This window comes from Camelus dromedarius, chromosome 24 (assembly GCF_036321535.1).
Source record: "Camelus dromedarius isolate mCamDro1 chromosome 24, mCamDro1.pat, whole genome shotgun sequence".
NCBI classification, from domain to species: Eukaryota; Metazoa; Chordata; class Mammalia; order Artiodactyla; family Camelidae; genus Camelus; species Camelus dromedarius.
Window position 1 is genome coordinate 27,723,947 of NC_087459.1, and position 21,785 is coordinate 27,745,731.

Sequence of the window (21,785 nt, forward strand, 5' to 3'; positions counted from 1 at the left end):
TGAAAAGGCTGGATGAAGGACAAAAGCTGTATGCAAGACAAAAAAATGACCCAGCAGGGAGGGAACAAATCAAATGACACAGGAGGAAACAACTGGACAAATCCACCAAGTAGCCTGGTATCTGGAGAAGTCAGTGTTACAAAAAAAGAAATGGAAGCAGTAGAGGCTAAAGAAACAATACTGAAATCCAGTTAATCAACTTAATTAGATCAGTGGGAAGGGGGTTTAGAAAGCACTATCAAAAACATTCTGGGTACAATTTGGGGAAACTTGAATATAGGCTGATATTAGGGAATTACTGTGATTTCCTTAGGTGTGGTTAACAATGTGGTTACAAGAGAATGTCTTTACTTTTAGGAAAATATGAACATAGGGAGTAAAATGTCATTACTTTCAAGGTTCCACAAGACAAAGAGAAATATAAAACAAAAAGTGTTAAGTGTGTACATAATGGGTATTTGGTTATCACTGTACCATTCTTTTCAACTTTTGTGTTCGAATTTTTTTAAAAATAAAAGGTAGGGGGTAAGGTACACCAATACCACTTAGCTATCCTTTAAACAGGGTTCAATCTACCTCAAGAGGCAACTACTGGGACCATAAATTTCAATTATCCATATTTTAAATGACAAGGCAAAACCTTATATGGCCCATAGGTCACTTAGTGCTCAAAAGAAGCAAAAATCCTTCCAATCTCAAAAACAGTCAAGTCTGTCTTCTCAAACTGAGCCAGATTAGGAAGCACTGAGGAGAGTGCTTGCGTATCTACAGGAAGGGGAACCGGGGGGCTGGGAAACAGCCATATTAAACCAAGTGTCTCCAAACTACTAGCCAGATAGTATTTTAAGTTTTGTGAACAAGATACTGTCTCTTTGCACTTTTTTCCCCTATAAAAATAGAAAGATGAAAGATGAAATACCGACAATTCCAAGACCTGGTACCAAGGACTGAGTCGTATGACCCAGCCACTCTCACCCCAACTCCTTGTTGACCACAGGTACCTGGTTAATTACAGGTAGGGTCTGTGGCCATTCAGATCCAACCAAATTTATCCATACCAGAGTTGGAAAATTCAAACCAGCAGGCTAATTAGCAAGCTGGTACACCACATTTTAATGTTCTGATTAGGCTGGACCACTTAATGTCAACTCCTAGAAACAGAGCAGTGTTACCCAGCTAGTTTTCAGGTCGTTTCCCCAAGCTTCCTTTTAGAACTGTGCACAGGAGGAAGCTGCCATTCTGAGCAATGCAGATCAACAACTGAGAGTCCACATGCAGGTTCAGCTGACCAGCTCAGAGGCCCACTGCTACGGTAATTACACAGAGCGGAGGGAGACTGCACTTGGTCCATCTAGCAGCTTATTTGCTACACCAAAAGGTCGCCTCCACTCCACCTGCAAAGTTCTAGGAATGGAGAACTCTGCTCTGTGGATGCCCCAAGCAGAGAGCATTATTCACTTCCTTACAGTTTCCCTCCTTCCTGCCCATCACCTTTTATTTGCTTCCCTCTCTCAGTTCTAGAGTGCACTGAAGAGGAGGACCTCTGTCATTGGTGCCTGTCCCAGAGTTTCATCTAATTCTGGATTAGGACAGCTTTTTTTGGCGGGACGGGGAGATGGGCGTAATTAGGTTTGTCTGTTTATTTAATGGAGGTACTGGGGACTGAACCCAGGACCTCGTGCATGCTGAGCACACGGTCTACCACTGAGCTAGACCCTCCCCCGGGACAGCTTTCTTAACCTCAGTTCTTCAGGACTATTTTCCAACTACTTATCATTGTGATGCTAGGTTTCTTCCCCCCTCAAATACTTCACACTTGAAATGTATCACAAGAGACTGTATGCAGAACCAATTATGGGAGTCCACATGACTTCCGAGAGATCTGTGAAACAACGCGACTCTTCTATTTTTTGTTTTGGAAAGCACTTTTCATGGAATTGTTAGGTGTCTTAACATGTAATAGGTTTTTACTATTTTTAAACGAATATTTTCAGTTTCTAGTTTTGGACAGACCCTAATAAACAAAAGCTCTTAAAAGTTATGTAAAGTGGTCCAGAGATGAAAAAGTTTAAGTTTGAGAACTCAACACCACAGTAAGAGCTCTTAAAACTGGGTAGAAATGCAGCCACACAGTATTTTATCTCAAGAGAAATTTGTCTGTGAAAAATCCTCTGGGCAAATTCCAGTCTTACATCAAATTCCAGGCAACTGTAATGGGAAGTTACACCAAAGGAACGAGGGTGTGATAGTAACAACTTCCTGGGGCTACTCTTCTTTCTGAAGAGCTTGATGAGCCTGTGATGTTAAATAAACTTGACTTCTGCTCTTGCCCCTATCTGTGCAAGACTCTCCACTCTCTACCCACAGTACCTCCCACACGACAAGAGCTCGGTCGGCGCGTGGGGGTGTCTGTTGCTCAGTTTTCTCTCCGAGCTGAGCAGAAGCAGCCCAGCTGGTTAGGAGAAGCAGCTCAGGGGCTGAAAACTGGGGCTCCAATGTGGGTCATCAGTGAGTTCTGGGACCTTCGGCACATGGGTCACTTCTGTTTCCATAGCTGTTTTTGCAGTGGCATTTTCAGGGCGGTTCTGAGTGACAATGGGCCAAAATAAGTGAATTCATTCAGTATATGGCAAAAGCCTAATAATCACACAGTGTTATTCCTAAAATATGAATTAAAATTTCTCAAAAAACTGAAGAGCCTTCTTTCAATACATAAACTAACATCCTCCCCAGCCCCCCCCCCCCCCCCCCACTGCCAGAGCAGGCCCAAGCTGATGGAGGAAAGCCTTTGCCCTGTAGACGAACCCTGCCTCACAGCTGGTCAGGGCAGAACCACCCCTACATCCAGGGATGTGGATTTGAGCTGTGGCCCGTTCTGACAGCTGCCATCAGCAAGATGGTGAGAGCTCAGTCCACACCAGCTAAGGCTGCTGACCGCCTCCGAAGGACTAAAATACCCCAGACAATCTATAAATCACCTCATCTAAGGCATAACGAGATCTCCAACCAGCACCTGAGAGATACTTAACCAGCATGTGACCCAGTTTATTTAGACCCCCACCCCTCACCCCAGAGCTCAGTTTTGTCATTTACCCAAGGATCAAAAGGAGCCATGATTCAAACTTAGGTTTGTTTTGTACCAGACACAATGCAGACCCCAAAGGTGCCATCATTTTTCAAGGTCAGTAAACCCAAGTCTGATTCCCAGACAGAGGCGCTTTCCAATACATACTGTTTTACCACTTTCCCCCAACCCTACTTCATTCTTTGAGTGGGGGAAGGGGAGAGAACACCCACATCCAATCAAACCTTCAAAAGCAAAGGAAAATTTCCACTCATTTAAATAAAACTAAGTGGCACTGACATCAGATCTGTAAGTTTATTTGCTCAATGTACGACAGCTACATAATGACTCACATTCATGATATTCCATCACTGAGGAAAACTGCTAAGAATGGTCCGTGTGTGAAATAATTCCTTAGAGAAACACGGAGTTGGAAAAATAATCACTGATTAGACCTTAAAAATAGTTCACTGCATAACATGACAAAAAGCACAAAGGCTCATTCAGAGAACATACTCATTGTTCTCCTACACTGTAATAGTTGTAATTTCACCATGACAAACACCAGACATTAAGATTAAGCTAACACTGGTGTTTCTTTTGCTCCCCCCCTTAAAAACAAAATATATAACTGCATGTCACTATAGCAACATCCAAAACAGATCAATTTGTTACGATCACTATTTGGTAGAGCAAACTTTACCCCCAAAAGGAAAAATTAAATTAAAAAAACTTTTAAAAATTTGAAGACTTAGTTTTTTTTGTCATAGGAATACATTAACACCTACAGTATAAGTTAATAAATTTCAAGCTACTGTATAGAAATACAACACTAGCATGCACAATATTGTATCAATAGAGTAATGGAGGAGTAATCATTTCACTGGACAGTATCATAGGCAAGTGCATTTCTTTAAAAATAAAGAAAAGAAAAGAAACCATTCAAGCTGCTTAAATATCAAGTCTCCCATCCCCTCTTCATTTTTAGCCCTCAGATACGGTTTTATCTTGCATTATTCTAAAAAAGCAGCCAGAGCCAAAGCTGAAATTTAAAATAAAAATAGGTTTTGTAATTCCAGTAAATCATTTCCAAATGCTACAAGGAAGGACACAACACTACTCACTGGACATGAAGATAAATTAAGGAAAGCCCCACCTACCCCCACAAACCTTTTCCCATCATGGCATGGACTTCAGGCCCTTGTTATAGCACAGAAACTATAAAGTTCTCTGTTAGTTCTTCTGGTAGGTTTGGTTAATCAGGACTTTCACGCTAGCATATGGAGGGGACCTTCTAAGGAAAGTCATGCTGGGTAAACTGTGCCACACGATGTTACAGAGCATCGTCACACTCTTCTATCTTCACTGTCACCTGGATCCTGGTCAATGTGTTCATTTCAAAACTGGAAGCTCCATTCTGGTTTTAACAAAAGCACTGTCAGGTTTTCCTCAATTACTAATTCCTCTCCTTGCCTAAATAAAACAAAGAAACAAACAAATCTGGTGTCGTTACCTATCTCGGGAGTTCATGCTGTTACTGATCTTATAAAAAAAGGCTGAACGCACGTGCAACGGGTCGTGTTTTCAAAAACACTTACCCAAATTGAGAACAAAGGACCTAAGGCTAACTGAAGACAAACTTGTGGAAATAGCATCATGGTTTCCTTCAGTTCTAAAATGTGCACAGACTGCACAAGTGAGATCAATCTCCAATGTCTATGCTTTCGTTAAAAAGAAAAAAATACATAGAAAAAGTTTTGGTCAAATAGGAGTTAAGTATTCATTATCTGATGATTATAGTTTATTTTCCTACAACGATTATTTGGGGAAGGAGTGTTTTCACGGAGGAAAAACTGACACACAAGGCTCCCAAAATTGGACAGAATGTTTATGACTAGAGCTCTTCCTTTAGGATTTTTCTACCAGTAAGCGTCTAGCACCTGAATTTTCTCACACTGCACCACGAACTTCCTCAAACGATCACCAACTTCTATACCCCAACAGCTTTTCAACCCAACCGAGTGCGTGCCTTCAGCATACGGTACAGCGGGGAAGACTCAAGTGAGAGGGAGATGGCAGTGTAATCCCTGAGGAAGGAGCTGTGGCAGCTTAAAAATCAGGATTTCTCTGAAAATACCAACACAAATGACATACAGACCTGAATTTTCTCTATTTTTGCGGTGGTTAACGTTTCTATTAAAGTGATTAATAATTTTTGTGGTGGATTTAAGTTAAGAAAGAAGGACAAAAATCCCACAGCCACCTGCCAAGCACCTAGTAACCAAAACCTAAAGTAGCTTTGATTCTCCTCAGGCAAGCCTTTTGGCCTAGGAGACAGATTAACAGTAAAACCAACCTGGATAAGGCTCAATAAGGATGAAAAGCCAAAATAACTAGCAAAGAAAAATACACAATCAATGGCTTGATGTTACATATGGCTGTAATGTAGAAATACTGTAAACTGCAATTTAGTGTTAATACTGTCAACTAATCAGAAACTTCTGAAAACTGGCAAGGCCTAAACCATAAGGATAAAATATATCTTATGTTCTAAGTCTATCAGCTTGGGATTTCAGCTATTCCATGTCTCGTAGAGTACACCCTGAAAAAAATGCACAGCTAAACAGGTGAGATAGAAAGTACCCAAAACTTAAAAGACAAGAGCCTATGTACATAAAAATCCTTACTGGAACCACAGAACTTACTGAATGAGGGCCATTCCGTTTTAAGTTTTCTTTTCATCTTAAAACCCTATTTTCTAGCAATAAGTTAAATTAAAGACAGCTCCACTTGCATTAATCTACAGAACAGTCCATATGCCAGTGTGAGGCTGCTATTCCAATACCAGCACAGCTAGCCTGACTTTCCACTAGTGGTATTTTGGCAAAAATGTCAAAGAGGCGATCAAAGACAGGACAGGTCGTGGGTTTCTCCCTAGGAAGGTCACCCCTCCCTTTCCCTCCCCCACCCGACCCCCAACTCATGGGAAAAAAATAAAGACTGCAGTAGTAGCATCAGCGTGCGCTGCCAGTCCACCTGGGGGCCTTAATTGTTGCCTTCTCCACCGTCGTCGTCTTGCTGATCGCTCGTCCAGAGCGTTAGGTTGTCGCGGAGAAGCTGCATGATGAGCGTGGAGTCCTTGTAGGAGTCCTCGTTGAGAGTGTCGAGCTCGGCGATGGCGTCATCGAAAGCGGTCTTGGCCAAGTGGCAGGCTTGCTCCGGGGCGTTCTGGATCTCATAGTAGAAAACGGAGTAGTTAAGGGCCAGGCCTAATCTAATGGGGTGAGTGGGCTGCATGTGCTCCTTGCTGATCTCATGGGCTTCGCTATAGGCCTTCTCAGAGGACTCAACGACGGTCGCCCTCTTCTCCCCGGTGGCTACTTCGGCCAGGTAGCGGTAGTAGTCCCCTTTCATCTTCAGGTAAAACACTTTGCTCTCATACTGGGTCTCACTGCAATTCTTGATCAGGTAGTTATCCAGCAGGCTCAGCACATCCTGACACACCGCCTCCAACTCCTTCTCTATCTTTTCACGGTAAGCTCGCACCATCTCTATCTTCTTCTCATTACCATCTGCAGATGTCTTCTGCTCAATGCTACTAATGACCCTCCAGGAGGAACGACGTGCCCCAACCACATTCTTGTAGGCCACAGAGAGAAGGTTTCTTTCTTCATTGGACAGTGGCTCATTCAGCTCTGTCACCTATTAGGGGGAAAGGATAAAGAGCTGTTACAGTACTGATAATGTCAGTTGGGTTAATCACATCTTAATGCCACTAAAACACAAAGAGACCCATCAGTTGATTAAAGTAATTAACAAACAAGTTAAGGCTGTGTGGGTGTATGGAAGGGGGATGGGGGTGGAACGAAGAAGGAAAGAAACTGCAAATGGATCAATGCTGCCTGAACCCCTGCTTCCTCCCTAGAAAAGGATACACATGCTTATTACATAGCTGTTCCATGGAACAACTACCAAGTCTAGCTCTTAGATGACAGATCAAACTTTGATCTCAACTGCAAAAGGTCAACAGTTCTCTCATGTAACATTACAGACATACAAATCCTATAGGTGGCTTATATACCCCGTCAGTTTTTTTTTTTAAGAAAACAGAAAGACAGCTTCCTCCTAATCTTGCCCTGTTTACCGAACTTCAGTCCCATCCCTTGGTGGAAATACAGTCAGCTTCAAGTTGATTTTTGAGAAACAAAGAAACTTTTCTGCTCTTCTGTTAAAGCAATATGAATCACAAAGCTCAGAAAGGAAGTCAATATTGGGGGCATGGGATTGACTCTGACGACTCTGACCACTGAGAACTTGGGGTACATGTGTTTGTTAGTGTTTGAATACAATTAGCCATATGACGGAGAGGTGAGCAAGGGCATTTCTGAGCTGAGGCGGCCAATAGGAATTAATGCTTCTTTCAACTGTGCATTTCTAAAGGGTCTTCATCGTCCCAAAGACTAACGGCCTTGAGGGAACTAAAGGAACAGTACACTGATGTTTTATATTTTTATGACTACCAAACAAGTGCATATAGTAAACAAATTAAATCAAGTGACTAACACTGCACTTACTTAATTTATATTACCTGATTTCTGTGATGTCAGAGCCAGACACCTCTAAGTGTCTGACAACAAAATTTTACAAGGATAGAGCTTTTTTTTTCTCTCTCTCCCTATTCTAAGGTCACATTTTTATTTGTCTGGTTAACTATCATATCTAAACAGGTACATACTAGGTCAGTGGCAACATCAGGAACGCTAGATCATGTGCTACTTCCTAAGTCTTACAACAGACTAGATTAGATGCTTGTCTCACCTCATCGTCTCATGTACCTGTGCTCCAGGGGTAAGCATGGTTAATTGTAAAAAAAAAACAAAAAAACTTCACACTTCTACCTTTTGTTCTTCTGCCTCTGCCTAGAACATTTCCCAGTGTTCCTGCCTACAAAATACTTACACAGCTGTCAAGGACCAAGTTATGCTCACGTCCTCTATCGTATCTTCTCCATCTCTACTCCTCCCGCCCAGAGTTAAACTGGCTACTCTGATCCCTGTGTACATCAACCACAGCAGCCACATAACATTATATTACTTATAGTTGTGAACCATCGTGCGATATAATCCAAAAAGATATGCAAAACTATATGGGGGGGGGTCTGGGATACCAAGAGACTTATCTATGTATGAATCATTTACATCCGGTATGTAGTCCTCTTTCATAAAGGGGCTGGGTGGGAGAGGGTTATGCTTAATGAAACTGGTCCTGTAATTTACACAGTATTTCTCAGGTATAATTAAATCAGAATGTAAACCAGATCATACTTAGGAGTTTATTGCAAGCAATTCTTTCTTTGAGTAAACTGATCATGCTTTGCTTACCAACTCTCACAACATCCAGCAAACATACACTCAAATATTCCTAAATTCATTAGTGGCTTTTCTTATGTTAACCTTTTACTACACAGTACTGATTCTCCACTCTAATACCAGAGGAGGCCTAGGTGAAACAGACGCAGAGCAGGGGAACAGGGTTTTGGTTCTACTGGATGTCAGAGCAGAAGGAGACCAGGAGAGAGGTGCTTTCTACTCTCTGACCCCCTTCCCGACCCTCTGTGGAAACACAGCTTCCCCTGAATAGGAGCCGTATCATCTCACAATCCAATTCTCCATATATTCTAGACTCTGGAGAAACTATTCCCAGCCCTCAGACCACTGTCACTCCTGTGGATTTCTGATGTATATGCAGATAATCCAGAAGATGGGGGTTTTCCAGTCCCACCATTTACTAACGATATTGAGACAAGCTACTTCATCTCTCTGGGCTTTGGTTTGCGTATCTGTAAGACAGATTTCTGCCTCTTTCATAATGTTATTATAAGGGTGTATCAGACGAATGAAAGTGCCCCTGACAAAGTGCTATAGAGATGCGCGCAATTACTTTTGAGAATACCTCGCATAATTTCCCTTCATTTTAATTCTCACCACAGGAGGCCTCTACATTTCTTCCATCATCTCCTCGGTTCTCTTCCTGTATCAAGTATCTCATCTCCATTTCAACCGATTCTCTAGTCTAAGCTCAAACGTCCTTAGCTACCTACCTTATATCACTTCCTTTCCATAAACTTTAGTATCAGACTGCCTAGAATAACTCCCCAGGCTAGCTTTCAAACAAGCTGAGGTCTCTGAAGGCCTTTATCACAGGACACCTACGGCTGTTCACTGAATGTGCAAACACTGAAGACTAGCGGCCTCTAGTGATAACGTGGTAACTGCCTCCAATGGAAGAAGCCACAGAGCCTAAGGCCATTGAGATCGGGTTCTGGCCTTTCCCCTAAATCATGCTGTCCTTATTTCAAGAGCCAGCAACTATTTAAAGCTCAAATGACCTCACCAGCACTCTATACCGTTAGATCTCCTCCTGCTGCAAATGTTCGGCTGCAGAGCCCAAAGGTAGCCACTTGTGCTTACATAAAGTTTGCCCAGTTGCCTCAGACAGACTGGAACATGGAGATTATGAAATGCCAGTATTACCTTTAGACAGAGTGACTCAACCACATTTGGAACACACCTAGCTGTTCTCTGCCATTGAAAAACTAAGTTAGAGGGAAAAACCTTTAACTCTTAAAAAGTCTGCTCGAAGGAAAGTAAGATTTCTCTAACAACCTTAAATCAGAATTTTATAGAAATCCTTAAGATCAAAATAACTTGTATGAAAGTTAATGTGATTTTCACTTTAAAATAAAAGGGATCTCAACCATACTAGCTTCAAAAGTCAAAAGATCAAACAATTATTCATAGTGTCCAAAAAAGGTAAAAAAAAAAACCAAGACAGAATGACTATTCAATGTGGGAAAGTGTGAAATATCTATTATCTATCATTTGGGAAGAAAGGTAATGTTTTTCAAAACAGTCACTGAACTATTTCTAAGAATCAACACTTGTAAACATGGTCCCCCAAGTTTACTGTCTTGGCCACTGGAAAATGTGGATAATTTCTAAGTTCTCCAGCATTTTATGTTCTGCTTAAAAACAAAATTAAGGATTCCCTTCTCAACTCCTATGACACTAGCTCAAGTTTAAATTTCTTTTAGTGAGTTAAAGATAGAGAACTATTAGCCAAAAAGGTTAGAAAAATCTGTTATTTTCACCTGTTATTCTGTTATTTAAGAAACAGAACTCCCCAAGTCCCAGCTGCTAAGGAATCAGGTATTAATTACTATCAACTGTTCTCCCCTAAGAGTTGATGAGGAGAGAAATCTTTTCTACCTAAGATTAGCAACCCTTGAGATTCCTGGAAAGCTATTTAGATGCCTTTCTCACCCTATGTCTTGGAGCACACCAAGTCATTCACAATTTCTTTAACTTATGAAGAACTTTAAATTGTAATGAATTCAACTTCAAACGTTTAACCTTCTTAAATAAAACCTGAATTAAGTTTACTTTAAAATGTGCTTCTATCGTGAAGAATCCCATACAGAAGTTATAAACTAAGTTACAGTGGTGAACATAAGACAGCTGATTTAAGGGAAATTGAAAATCTCCACAAGGAAAGAATTTAAGCTCATATCCAAAAAATAAGATAGGAGGGATGAACAGGCAGAAAAAAGGATATTTAGGGCAATGAAACTATTCTGTATGATACTCCAATAGTGGATACATGTCACTATACACTTATAAAAATGCACAGAATGTACAACACCAAGACCGAACCCCAGTGAAAACTAAAGATCTGGGTAATAATGAGTCAAGTGTAACCAGTGTACTACTCCGGGATACTGAGACGTTGACAGTGGAGGAGACTGTGCGTGTGCGGGAGCAGGGGGTATATGAGACCTCTCTGCTTCCCTCTGTAAACCTAAAATTGCTCTAAAAATAGTCTATTTTTTTTTTAAAGTTAGTAGACACTAGGTATAACGTTTGGCCCTGTCATGCATTTTTTTTTGGTCCTTCTAGGTTTAAAGAACTATCACCTGTCACCTGCAAGGGCCAAGAGGCTATGAAAAGGGTAAATGCAGTGATTACTATATGAACACCCTACACCGAAAATGAAAAGATGACAAGACGGGCATCAATGTCCACATAATAGATAGTTTATCTATATACTATGCAGGCAGCAGAATAAACCACTATAAGTAAAAGCGACATTTCTGCTTGAATATAATTATCATGTATTCTAGAGGTGATCTACTAAATAATAAACCAAAATTTTTGAAAATAATCTTTAGTTCTATCTTGCATATTTGAGCAAAATGCATTGAACTTGAATTACCGTCTAAGCAGAAAAGAGTTAACACAACAGGCTTAAGACAGCTATCTTTAGAAAGGTCTGCTTGCAAAGTTGACCCTTGGCTAGCATCTGAGAACTTGGGATATTGGGAGGGTTCCCACCAAACCCAGATAAAAATGGCTCACCGTCCTTAAAATTGTTTGTGTAATAATGTGGTTTATGCTAAACACCTATTTTCCTTCTGAGGGTCTTGAATTTGGTATGTGCTAGGCAGAAAGTGCCTATCTAACCAAGTCCCCAATAAACCCCTTGGGCACTGAGTCTCTGATGAGCTTCCTAGTACAGAATGTTTCACACACGCAGCCTGTGTGAGTCCCCTGGGAGAAGACTTAAAAACTTGTGCCTGGTTTCCTCTGATCTACTCTGATCTTTGCCCCAAGCACCTTTTCCCTTTGTATTTCCTGATTTAGCTTTGTACTTTTCACTGTAAGAAATCATAGCCGTGAGTACAGCTACATGCTGAGCCTTAGGAAATCACTGAACCTAGGGGTAGTCTTGGGGACCAATACATATTTCATTCTAGGAAACTTGATATGACATGTCACATAGGTCTGATGACAAGAAAAACCACTGCTTATCAGATTATTCATCAAGCACATACACTGACCATGTGTCCCACCACACCACACTGTGAAGACAGGGCCAGGCTCAAGGTCTCAGGGATGAGAGGAGAGCTGGCTGAGAACCTGGGCTTTTCTGATAGTCACCAAATCCTATGTTCTTTTCACAACTACCTCACAAGGTAGACACTTATACAGGTGTGATGCAGAGAAACGAATTGACTTTTCCCCCAAAATTACACCACTCACACACAGCAGGGCAGGGACACAAACTCAGGACCTCTGGTTTGAAATCCTGTGCCCTTTACTCCCACTGAGTCTCTGATGATGTAATCATTGCAACATTATCAGAGAAAGGGCTAATTTCTTTCATACAGGCAGACCTTCTTTTACTGCACTTCAGATACTGCAGTTTTTACAAACTGAAGGGTTGTGGCAAACTTGTGTTGTCAGATTGATGGCTGGCAATTTTAAGCTATAAAGGACTTTTAAATTAAGATATGTACTTTCTAAAGACATGTAAACATAACTTCTGTATGCACTCAGAAACCAAAAAATGTGTGCGACTCACTTTATTGTGATACTTGCTTTATTGTGGTGGGCTGGAGCTGAACCCACAATATCTCCAAGGTCTGCCTATACATAAAGAACTCCTACAAAGAATTTAAGACCAATCAGTAATAGAAAAGTGAGCATAAGGAATAGACGATTTAAAAAAAAAAACAAAAAAACAGGAGTACCCAATCTCATTCACTGTATAAATGTTAATTTTTCTTTAATCAGACTGGCAAAACTTAAACTTTGATGACTCATTGTAAAGGCTGACAGTGTGGATAAACAGGCGTTCTCATCCATTGTTAGAAACCATAAATTAGTACAAACTTTATGGAGGGCAATTTGGAAACAACTATCAAAATTACAAATACTAAAAGACCTTCTGACTCTGACACTCCATTTCTAGAAACTGCATTTGATTCACTGCATCATTTGTAACAGCGGAAGTCTGGAACCTAAATAGTCTTTCGATGGGAGACTGGTTAGATTATCCATACAATGGATTTCTAGGTATCCATTAAAAAAGTATTTGTATATTCTCAGTGTATTTCTAGAATGGTCTGAAAATGTGGCTGGGAGGCATTCAAGGCTGAGGAGGTTGAATTTTGACCTGTTACCTATTCAAATAAACCCTCTCCATAGTTGATCCAGGCAATCACATCCACCATTAAAGTTTAAAGTTAATTTTGAAAACCAAGTTTTAATTTTCCAGAAAAGCCCAAAGCCAGTAGTTTTATATAAACAAGCTTATTTGGGGGGGGGGAGGATTAGATTTATTTGTTTACTTTGAACTCAGGACCTAAGCATGCACACTGAGCTATATCCTCCCCCTAAACAAGCTTATTGATGTAAACAACTCACACCCACATCTGCTGCTCTGTGCTCACCACCCCACCTCCACCAAGAACATCTTAAAAAAAAAAAAACAAAAAACTTTTATTAGGTATATAAAAACCTTTCATCTTTTACAGATTAGGGCTGATAACATAAAATATGTACTACAGATTTCAGCCCTGTTTTATTGAACTACTTACTATTTCTAATATTCTTCCAGTTTATTCCCCATCTAATCTTACGGTTTCCAAATGTCATTTGTCCTTTCCCATGGTTATACTTCTTATACTCGTATCACATCTTACTGCACAGACAAGGACAATATTAATAATGCTTATAATGAGCATCTTTGTTTTGAGTTTAATGGAATGCTTCCAGTATTTCATTCTTTTTTTTAAATTGAAGTATAATTGATCAGTGTTGCATTCTTAAACACTGCCTCTTGGTTTAAAAGATATTTCACTATCATGTTAAGTATTCATCTGTTTCATATTTTTTAAAATAACTTTTGTGGTCTCAGAAATGAGTTCTTCACCAAAATTATAATTCCTCTTTTGGCCCTCCAGATAACATTTTATGATTTAATATTGTTATTTCCATTTTAAAGTTCAGAAAATTAAGGCTCAGAGCCAAATGAATGGAATACAAATTTCATGGTTCAAAAACCCCATGTGTTTTCCCCTATAATATGACTGGTTCTTAACCAAGCAGGAGAAGCTTTCTGTAAAATACTTTCTACCTCTGCCCCTCAAAGATTCAGGGATCCACACGTATCTTATTTCTCCAGATTAAGAACTGCAGCTCAGTGTTCCTCAAAATGCTGAGTTACTACATGCCTCAGTATTTCCACTCTTAGGTATAAATAAGAGAAATGAATATAAGGTCCACACAAACACTAGCACATAAACGTTCACAGCAGCATTAGTCAAAACAGCCAAGAAGTGGAAACAATCCAAATGTCAACAGATGAAATAATAAATGTAGCATTATCCATACACTCGATTATATACAAAAAAGGAACAGGCACAAAAAGGAAGAAAGTACTGATACACAGGACAACACAGATGACAATGAAAATATTAGGCTCATGAAAGAAGCCTGTCTTGACACAACATTGTAAAATGACTGTAACTCAATAAAAAAAAATATTAAAAACAAACAAAAAAAAAGAAGCAACCTGTCACCAATGACCACACATTGTGTAATTCCAGTTATATGAAATGTCCCAAGCAGGCAAATCTATAAAAACAGAAAGTAGATTAGTGGTTGCTTAGGGCTTTTTTTTTTTTTTTTTTTAAGGTGGGAGCGGATTTGTTGGCAGTGATTGCTAAGGATACAGGGTTTCTCTTGCAGGAATGACAATGTTCTGGAATTGAGATAATAGTGATGGTCACACAACTGTGAACATAATAAAAACCAGTGAACTGTACACTTTAAGTGGGTGAACTGTATGGTATGTGAATTGTATCTCAATAAACCTATAAAAAAATAAAACTGTGACAGTAATCACAGTCTATATACAGCACTTTCACACACCAGTAATTAAATACTAGCTCATTTGTTTGACAGGTTCAGAACTCCAAATATTCCTGCTTCATAATATGTGGGCTTTTACAAAGAAAATTCATTATAATAGAGCACAGACCTCTACCTCTTATATTTAATCCTCCTCTTGTGACTTCAAATAAACTATATAGTCTGACACAGATTAATATTTCTCAACATGCTTTCCAAAAATGAGAACAAGATCGTTGTTTATTGTTCAGGTATAGTTAAGCAAACTTCAAAAGGGTAAGAATTTTACATTCCCTACCAGGGTTATTTTTCATTATGAAGCATTCAATTTCACTATTATGGGGGAAAAAGTCAAGGAGAGAAACATACTAAAATAACAACTTGTCAAAGTGCAGACAAGCCACACACACATACCAAACCTGGGCTCCTCTCCCTCTGGCAGACCCTGCTGGGTGAAGGTCTTTCACCTTCTACTTGTACACCTGTGAGAATTCCGCTTAAATCCACTGCTAGATATTAACTTCAGAAGTAATGTGACTTCACACTAAAGCCAAGTTTATCGCCTTACAATGGCCATTCACTGGCCTTAGGAATTTTACTTCCTGGGGACAGAATCAATTCTTCAAGTAGGTAAAGATAGTCTTTATACCCCTAGGTCTTCTCTACTTACGGTTTCTATGATCTGGATACAACTCCCCCACCATCCTCTTTCCCCAAAATATGCTCAGTACTCTTCTGCCTGATATTAATACTTCAAACTTTAACCAACCAGGCTATGTTCTGAATTCAGCACAAATGAACTAGTATTTACAACCACTAGTTTTTACCATAGATTTTTTTTTTGGTGGGGGGAGAAGAAACTAAACAAGCTGGTATACGTGAAAGTGCTGTGTAAACCATGGTACAGTGCATTCTAAAAAGAGCTCTATTTAGACAATTATCTATTGGGCAGAGGCCAGGCATGCTGCTGAACACCCTACAATGCACAGGTCAGCCCCGTGCAAGTGCAAAGAATAATTTGGTCCAACTGTCAATGTTGCAAAGGTAGAAAAACCCCGCTCCAAGTCATTACTACCCACACCAGGTCTCACACTCTTCCTCATATTACGTCCTTCCCTGCTCTCATGCTTTCCCCACCACCTAAAATGCACTTCCAGAATCCATAAAGAAAAATTCCCTATATGTTGTTCTTCAAGTCCTAATTCAGATACTTCCTAAAGCCTGCAGAATTCTCAGGCAGAACTTAATTTACTGCTTCCTCTGTGTACCAGTAACTTTCACCTTGCACTTTTTACACTGCTTATTTCTAATGCCTTGTGGTGTGACTCTATACTTTTCTTTTCCCCCAAAAGACTGAAATCCTTAAGGGCAGGGAGTACACTTCACTCATCTGCAAATCATCACAGTACCTGAACAGTCACTTCCGAATGTTTGTTAAGTGACATGAATCTACACAGGATGTATCCAGTCCAGACAACTTTCCAACCCTGTATGATCCCCTTCCTTTTTAATATGATTTTACAGCTCCCTGCATTGAGAACTGGAATATATTTCTCCACCTCTATAATCTGAACCTGATCATGTGACTTGCTTTGGCTACTTAAGAGTTAGCAAGCGCGAGGCAAGCAAAGGCCTGAGAAGTGCTTGTGAATCGGGGCTCACTGCTGGGAACCCTCCAAAGCTGAGAAAACCTGGGTTAACCTGGAGATGAGACCATGAAGTGGCCTTGGCCCCACATGGGGTTAAGACCACTGTAGTTCATCCAGCCCCACTGGATCAAGCCTAGGCCAGAACTACCCAGCCAGTCCACAGAACTAAAATCAGAAATATTTGTTTTAGGTAGTTTGATTAAAAAAACAACAACACTAATCTTAATACGGCCATTGTTAAGTATCATCTGCACCAAATGTAACGGAACAGTTGAATTTTAGGGCCAAGGTACAGGACTTGAAGCAAAAATAAGGTCACTTCAGATGGAGGGTATAGTTCAGCAGCAGAGTGTGTGCCCAGCATGCACAAGGTCGTGGGTTCAATCCCCAGCACCTCCACTGAAAATAAATAAACCTAATTATCCACCCCAAATAAAAAATTAAAAAATAAGGCCACTTCATTAGGCCAGATTCCACCCGTTGCTCCAGTCTGATCTCACTTTTTAATAACTGGGACATGTGCCAAGGCTCTGCAGCTCATCCTATAACCCCAACTTCAGAGCAAATATACTAATACTCTAGCGCTCCCTTGGCTGGCAGTCAGAGAACTCTGTTCTAAAAATTAGTTAAATCAAAATTAGTTACACAGGATCTTATACAAATCCATACTGACTCCTTCACCACCATCTCCTCTTTCGTGTCTTTTCTGTTTCTAAAGTTTCTCCTGGAATCAATGTCATGTTCAATTCCTTAGGATTGTTTACCTGTGTCCAGACCTCTGGTTCCACTTCCCTATCCAAGGCTATTCCCTCAAATTAATTATAAACACCAGTTCAGTCATTTCATCAATTCTGACAACATATGTATCCCCAAACCACACCTCTGGCCTCATTCACAACCATTCACTTTAAAAAGCAAACTCTTATCCTTCAGTATTACCTACCAGTCCTCACTCCCACCTACTAGACTTGCTCTTGAACCCCACTTCCTTTTCCTCTCAGCCCTGTCCCTCTACACTTTATTCTTTCCTTCTGAGGTTCAACAAGATCCATCTAATTCAATTATTTTCGCATTTATATCAACATTCCTACACCCTGTCCTACTACGCCATCTCTGAAACACCCATTCAATCAATAGAACCACCCAGCCTGCTTTCTACTCTTATACCCAAAATACAGGTGAGGGGAGGGAGGGAGAGATCAATAAAAAAATTATAGACTGTAGTCACTACAAACTAAGTTTCTTTTAACCTCAGCTGGGCCCTTAGCACTCACTGCCTGGCAATCCTTGCTCACTCTGGCCTCTTCAGAAAAAGGCGACCACAGACAAGGAAATTTCACGGCCTTTACTCAACAAACAACTCCATCTACCACTGCCTCCTCCCTGTATGCAAACAAGATGCTTCTTCCCTCTCAAGATATTCCTATCAGTCATTCTCTTTTCTGTACTTTACCATTAACATGTAGACTAAGTTCAGGTTTAAAATAAATGATGCCTTTTAACTGCCTCACTTCCTTACCATTTCCTCACCTTTCACCCACGCCTCACCCCACTACCACTGTCATCAACTGTCTTCCTACCTCACATATCCCCAAGTTCTCTTATGTCTTCAATAAATCTATTTTATTTGGGGTGGGTGGGAATTAGGTTTATTTATTTATTTTTAAATGGAGGTACTGGGGATTGAACCCAGGACCTTGTGCATGCTGAGCAGGGATTCTACCAATGAGCTGTACCCTCCCCTGGCTACCATCTTAAATCTTAATTCCCAAGGAATCCAACACTGCAGACTGATCACCCTTTCTTGATGCTCTCATCCCTTTGTTAGCTTTCTTGTTTGGTTTTCTATCACCAACTACATTTTTCCTCCTCATTCCAGTCACTACTGATGTGCGATTCCCCGGGTTTCACATTTTGCCTTTGACTCTTGATTTTTCCCTAGATAACCTAATTACACCTAGTTTTGACTGTCATGAATTCATAGACCGTCAGCTCTAGGAGGGCAGGGGATATTACCTTCTCCTAGCCTTAGGCTAGAGCCTGGTCGTTAGTGGTTCCTAAATAAATGTTTACTTAATGAATAATACATTATTAACACATCGCTTACCCCCTGCCCCGCACTGTTCTAAGGGCTTTTCATGTATTAAGTTGTAGCCTGATGTCTCTATTTAAATCCACTTAAATGCTTCCTCCAACACAGCATGACAGCAACTGACTTTACCTCCATCATTTCTCCTTCTTCCTCCTTTCATCTCTAGTCATATTCTCTCTCAAATCTGCCCTCCCTGTCCCTGACCAGGTACTCATCCCTTCAGACTAGACCTGAAATACTAATCAGTCTCTGTCCCTCTGCCCCACTGTCCTATTCAATTTCCACACTGCTGCCAATGCTCTCTCCAAACCAAAAATCGGATTATGATCCTCCCCTGCCTAAAATCCTTTAATGACTCTCCATAGCGTAAGAAAACACCCAAACTCCACTTGAACTTTTGTGAACTGGCCCCCATTAATCTCTCTGGATTCATTTCCTAACATTCTCCCAGTGCAACCAACAGGGACTGCAATAATGCAACAGACCTGCTCCTTGTACGTTCTGAAACTGAACAATGCTATTCCCTCTGCCGGGACATTCCTGTCTTCAACCTTGTCCCTTCCCTCAAGCCCCCCTGGATGACACCACTCTGCCTTCACTTCTCTAAATCTCCCCTGATGCCCAGGGTGACTACAATGTCCTCTTCCGATTCCACAGCACTGGGCTGACGTTCACTTTTTTTGTGTGGAATACTCCCATAGATGTTCAATAATCCCCCCTCACAATTCTATCTGCCCTATGTGATTTCTGGATGAGTACCTTTCATTTCTTCCACCATCTAGAACATTAACAAAATATTCAATTAGCATTCTTTTCTTCCTTTAATCTTCACCCAAATCCCCTCAAAACACATCTCCAGTTTGTGGATTCCACACAAGACTATATTAATTTTGATGTATAAAAACATCACAGCTTCCCATTTCTTTCAAGTGACATACTCTTCCATTCAGTTTGAGTGGCATCCTTTGACCTCTTAGCAACACCTATTAAGACTCGAACGACAAAAACCACAACACTTACCTCCTTATGCTAAAAACTGCAAGTTCTCCTTTGTACTTAAAACATACCATAATCATGGCACCAAATGTTTTCTAAAACCAGACTATACTCATATTGAGTAATTTTTCTTAGGACTGTCCTAAAAGAAGTTTGTTCTGTGTATTTAAAACCTAGACTACATAACCACCCTTTCAAGGACAACTAAATGGAATAATACTAAACATGCAGCAGTTTGGAGGATTTTCGAAGCTTCCATGAACAATGGAACATTGACTAAAATTAATGGAAACAGATCAATGAGACAACAGCTAAAAGATCACCAGTATCCACATATACACTTTACCTATGACACTTTTTGAAAACTAAAAGCCTTTTAAAAGAGCCAGAGATTTAGGGGGAAAAAATACTTTTAATTCAAGCCTTAGGCAAATTATTTAAAACATTTCCACCTGTAAAATGGAGCCATTACTTTCTAAATGTGAAATTAAACAGGGAAAGTATACAAAGATGCTTCTCAAGTGATAGTAAATATCCAACTATGTTGCAGTATTTTATCCAAGAATGTGTAACTTAAAATCTCTTTTCTTCCCCAAAAGATTATAGTCAATGCAGAAATCTACACAACAGATGTAAAAAGGTAAGTCATATCAAAAAAGTACCCTAGGTTTTCCATTATGGTCCAAATGCTTAGTTAACTCATCAACATTTCAGAGTAATGCTATGCCGTAACAACTCAGTAAATAATGGTACTGACTTGATTTTCACAACAGATACAAACGCTTGCTAAAAAGCTAATTTTAGTCATCCTTTATTAAAATATATATGTATATATAGCCAGATCATAAACAGAAAAATCTGATCAAAAGGCAAGAGTATCATTAAGTTCCAAATAAGAAAGTTATAATTCAGCGTTTTTGAGAATCTACATGCTAGACATAAGTTCTAAGTAAGTAATGTCAGTAGAAACATATTTAATGCAAGTTTTAAAATTCAGTCTATTACTATAGCTGTTTGGAGTTTATCACATTGTTTTCCCTTCCTCAATAAATGGATCTAGTTCCAAAAATCTAGTCTTTTTCTGCAGGACCTTCAAATGATAAAAAATAAAACGGCAGTATATTCACTACCTACCTACCTATTCATACACACAACCAATAGTATACTGACTTTAAGGCAAAAATGATTTAAAATGCTTGGCAAAAAACAGAACCAAACAAAAGCAAAACCTGTTTACCCACACCATCCTCAACAAATCAGTTGGGTTTTAGCACTTCTATCAGATTGGGGATAAAAGCCAGAATTGACAGAAGATATCTCCCTTAACTGCCCTTTCTTAAAAGGGGGGGGGGGGGAGGCAGTAAAAAATGAAGAACAGTCCTGTAACGACAGAACCCTTTTCTAAACCTACAGAACAGCATCTTCTTTCCTCTCCCCATTCACAACCCATCCAGTCTCCTCATGAGCAAAGGCTGATAGGAGGAAACACTTGGATGTCAACTGAAGGGAAACACTCATTTTTAAATCAAGGAAAAAATTAAATTATCTGCCGTCTGGATTAAATGCTTTAGGCTAGAAGCTACACTTTGAGGCTGCCAAACTTGAATGTAAAGAGATCTCGCTGGCAACTGGGGCATTTGTGGCAAATAAGGAATAATTTTAGGTCAATAAAAGCCATCTTGCAAGATGGTAAATCCCATGGGGACTAGAAGAGTAGGAAAGTATATAGATACAAAATTGGCCAATATGCTGACAAATGGTGAGACTGGGTAAACGGGGTTATATTATGCTATTATCTTTATTTTGCATATATTTGAAAGTCCCAGTCTTAGTTGTTTCCTTTTAACTTGTTTTAAAAGGCACTCATTCCAACCACAAGAAAGCAGAGACTCGCTGCAAGTAAACTAGCAGTCAAGTTTTCAATCTCATTTTTTCTTTTTGAAGCAGAAAGGGCAATAGGGTATCCTTTAACTTTGAACCACGTGTATGTAATATCTAAACAATTACGTTTCAAAACTTTTAAGAGATAAATACCGGCACTAGTGATGGTTTCAAGTTCCTTAAAAATTATTCTTATTCTTTCAACAATTCCACTTTAGGGTGTCCGTCCTAATATACAATCTGTTTGAAAGCTTTCACCACAAAGATATTCATGGCAATATTATTTACAAATCTGGAAATAGCGTAAGTGCTAAATTAAAAATAATTAAATTATAACACACTTACAGTAC

At 39.8% G+C, this 21,785-nt stretch overlaps 1 protein-coding gene across 1 annotated transcript; it reads right to left on the reverse strand.

Moving 5' to 3' along the window:
- Positions 1-3,365: 3,365 nt before the first annotated feature.
- Positions 3,366-6,784, reverse strand: YWHAG (tyrosine 3-monooxygenase/tryptophan 5-monooxygenase activation protein gamma). The gene has a single exon (XM_064478623.1). It carries the CDS (start codon positions 6,611-6,613, stop codon positions 6,110-6,112), a length of 504 nt encoding a protein of 167 aa, XP_064334693.1. The 5' UTR covers positions 6,614-6,784; the 3' UTR covers positions 3,366-6,109.
- Between the last annotated feature and the right edge of the window lie 15,001 nt (positions 6,785-21,785).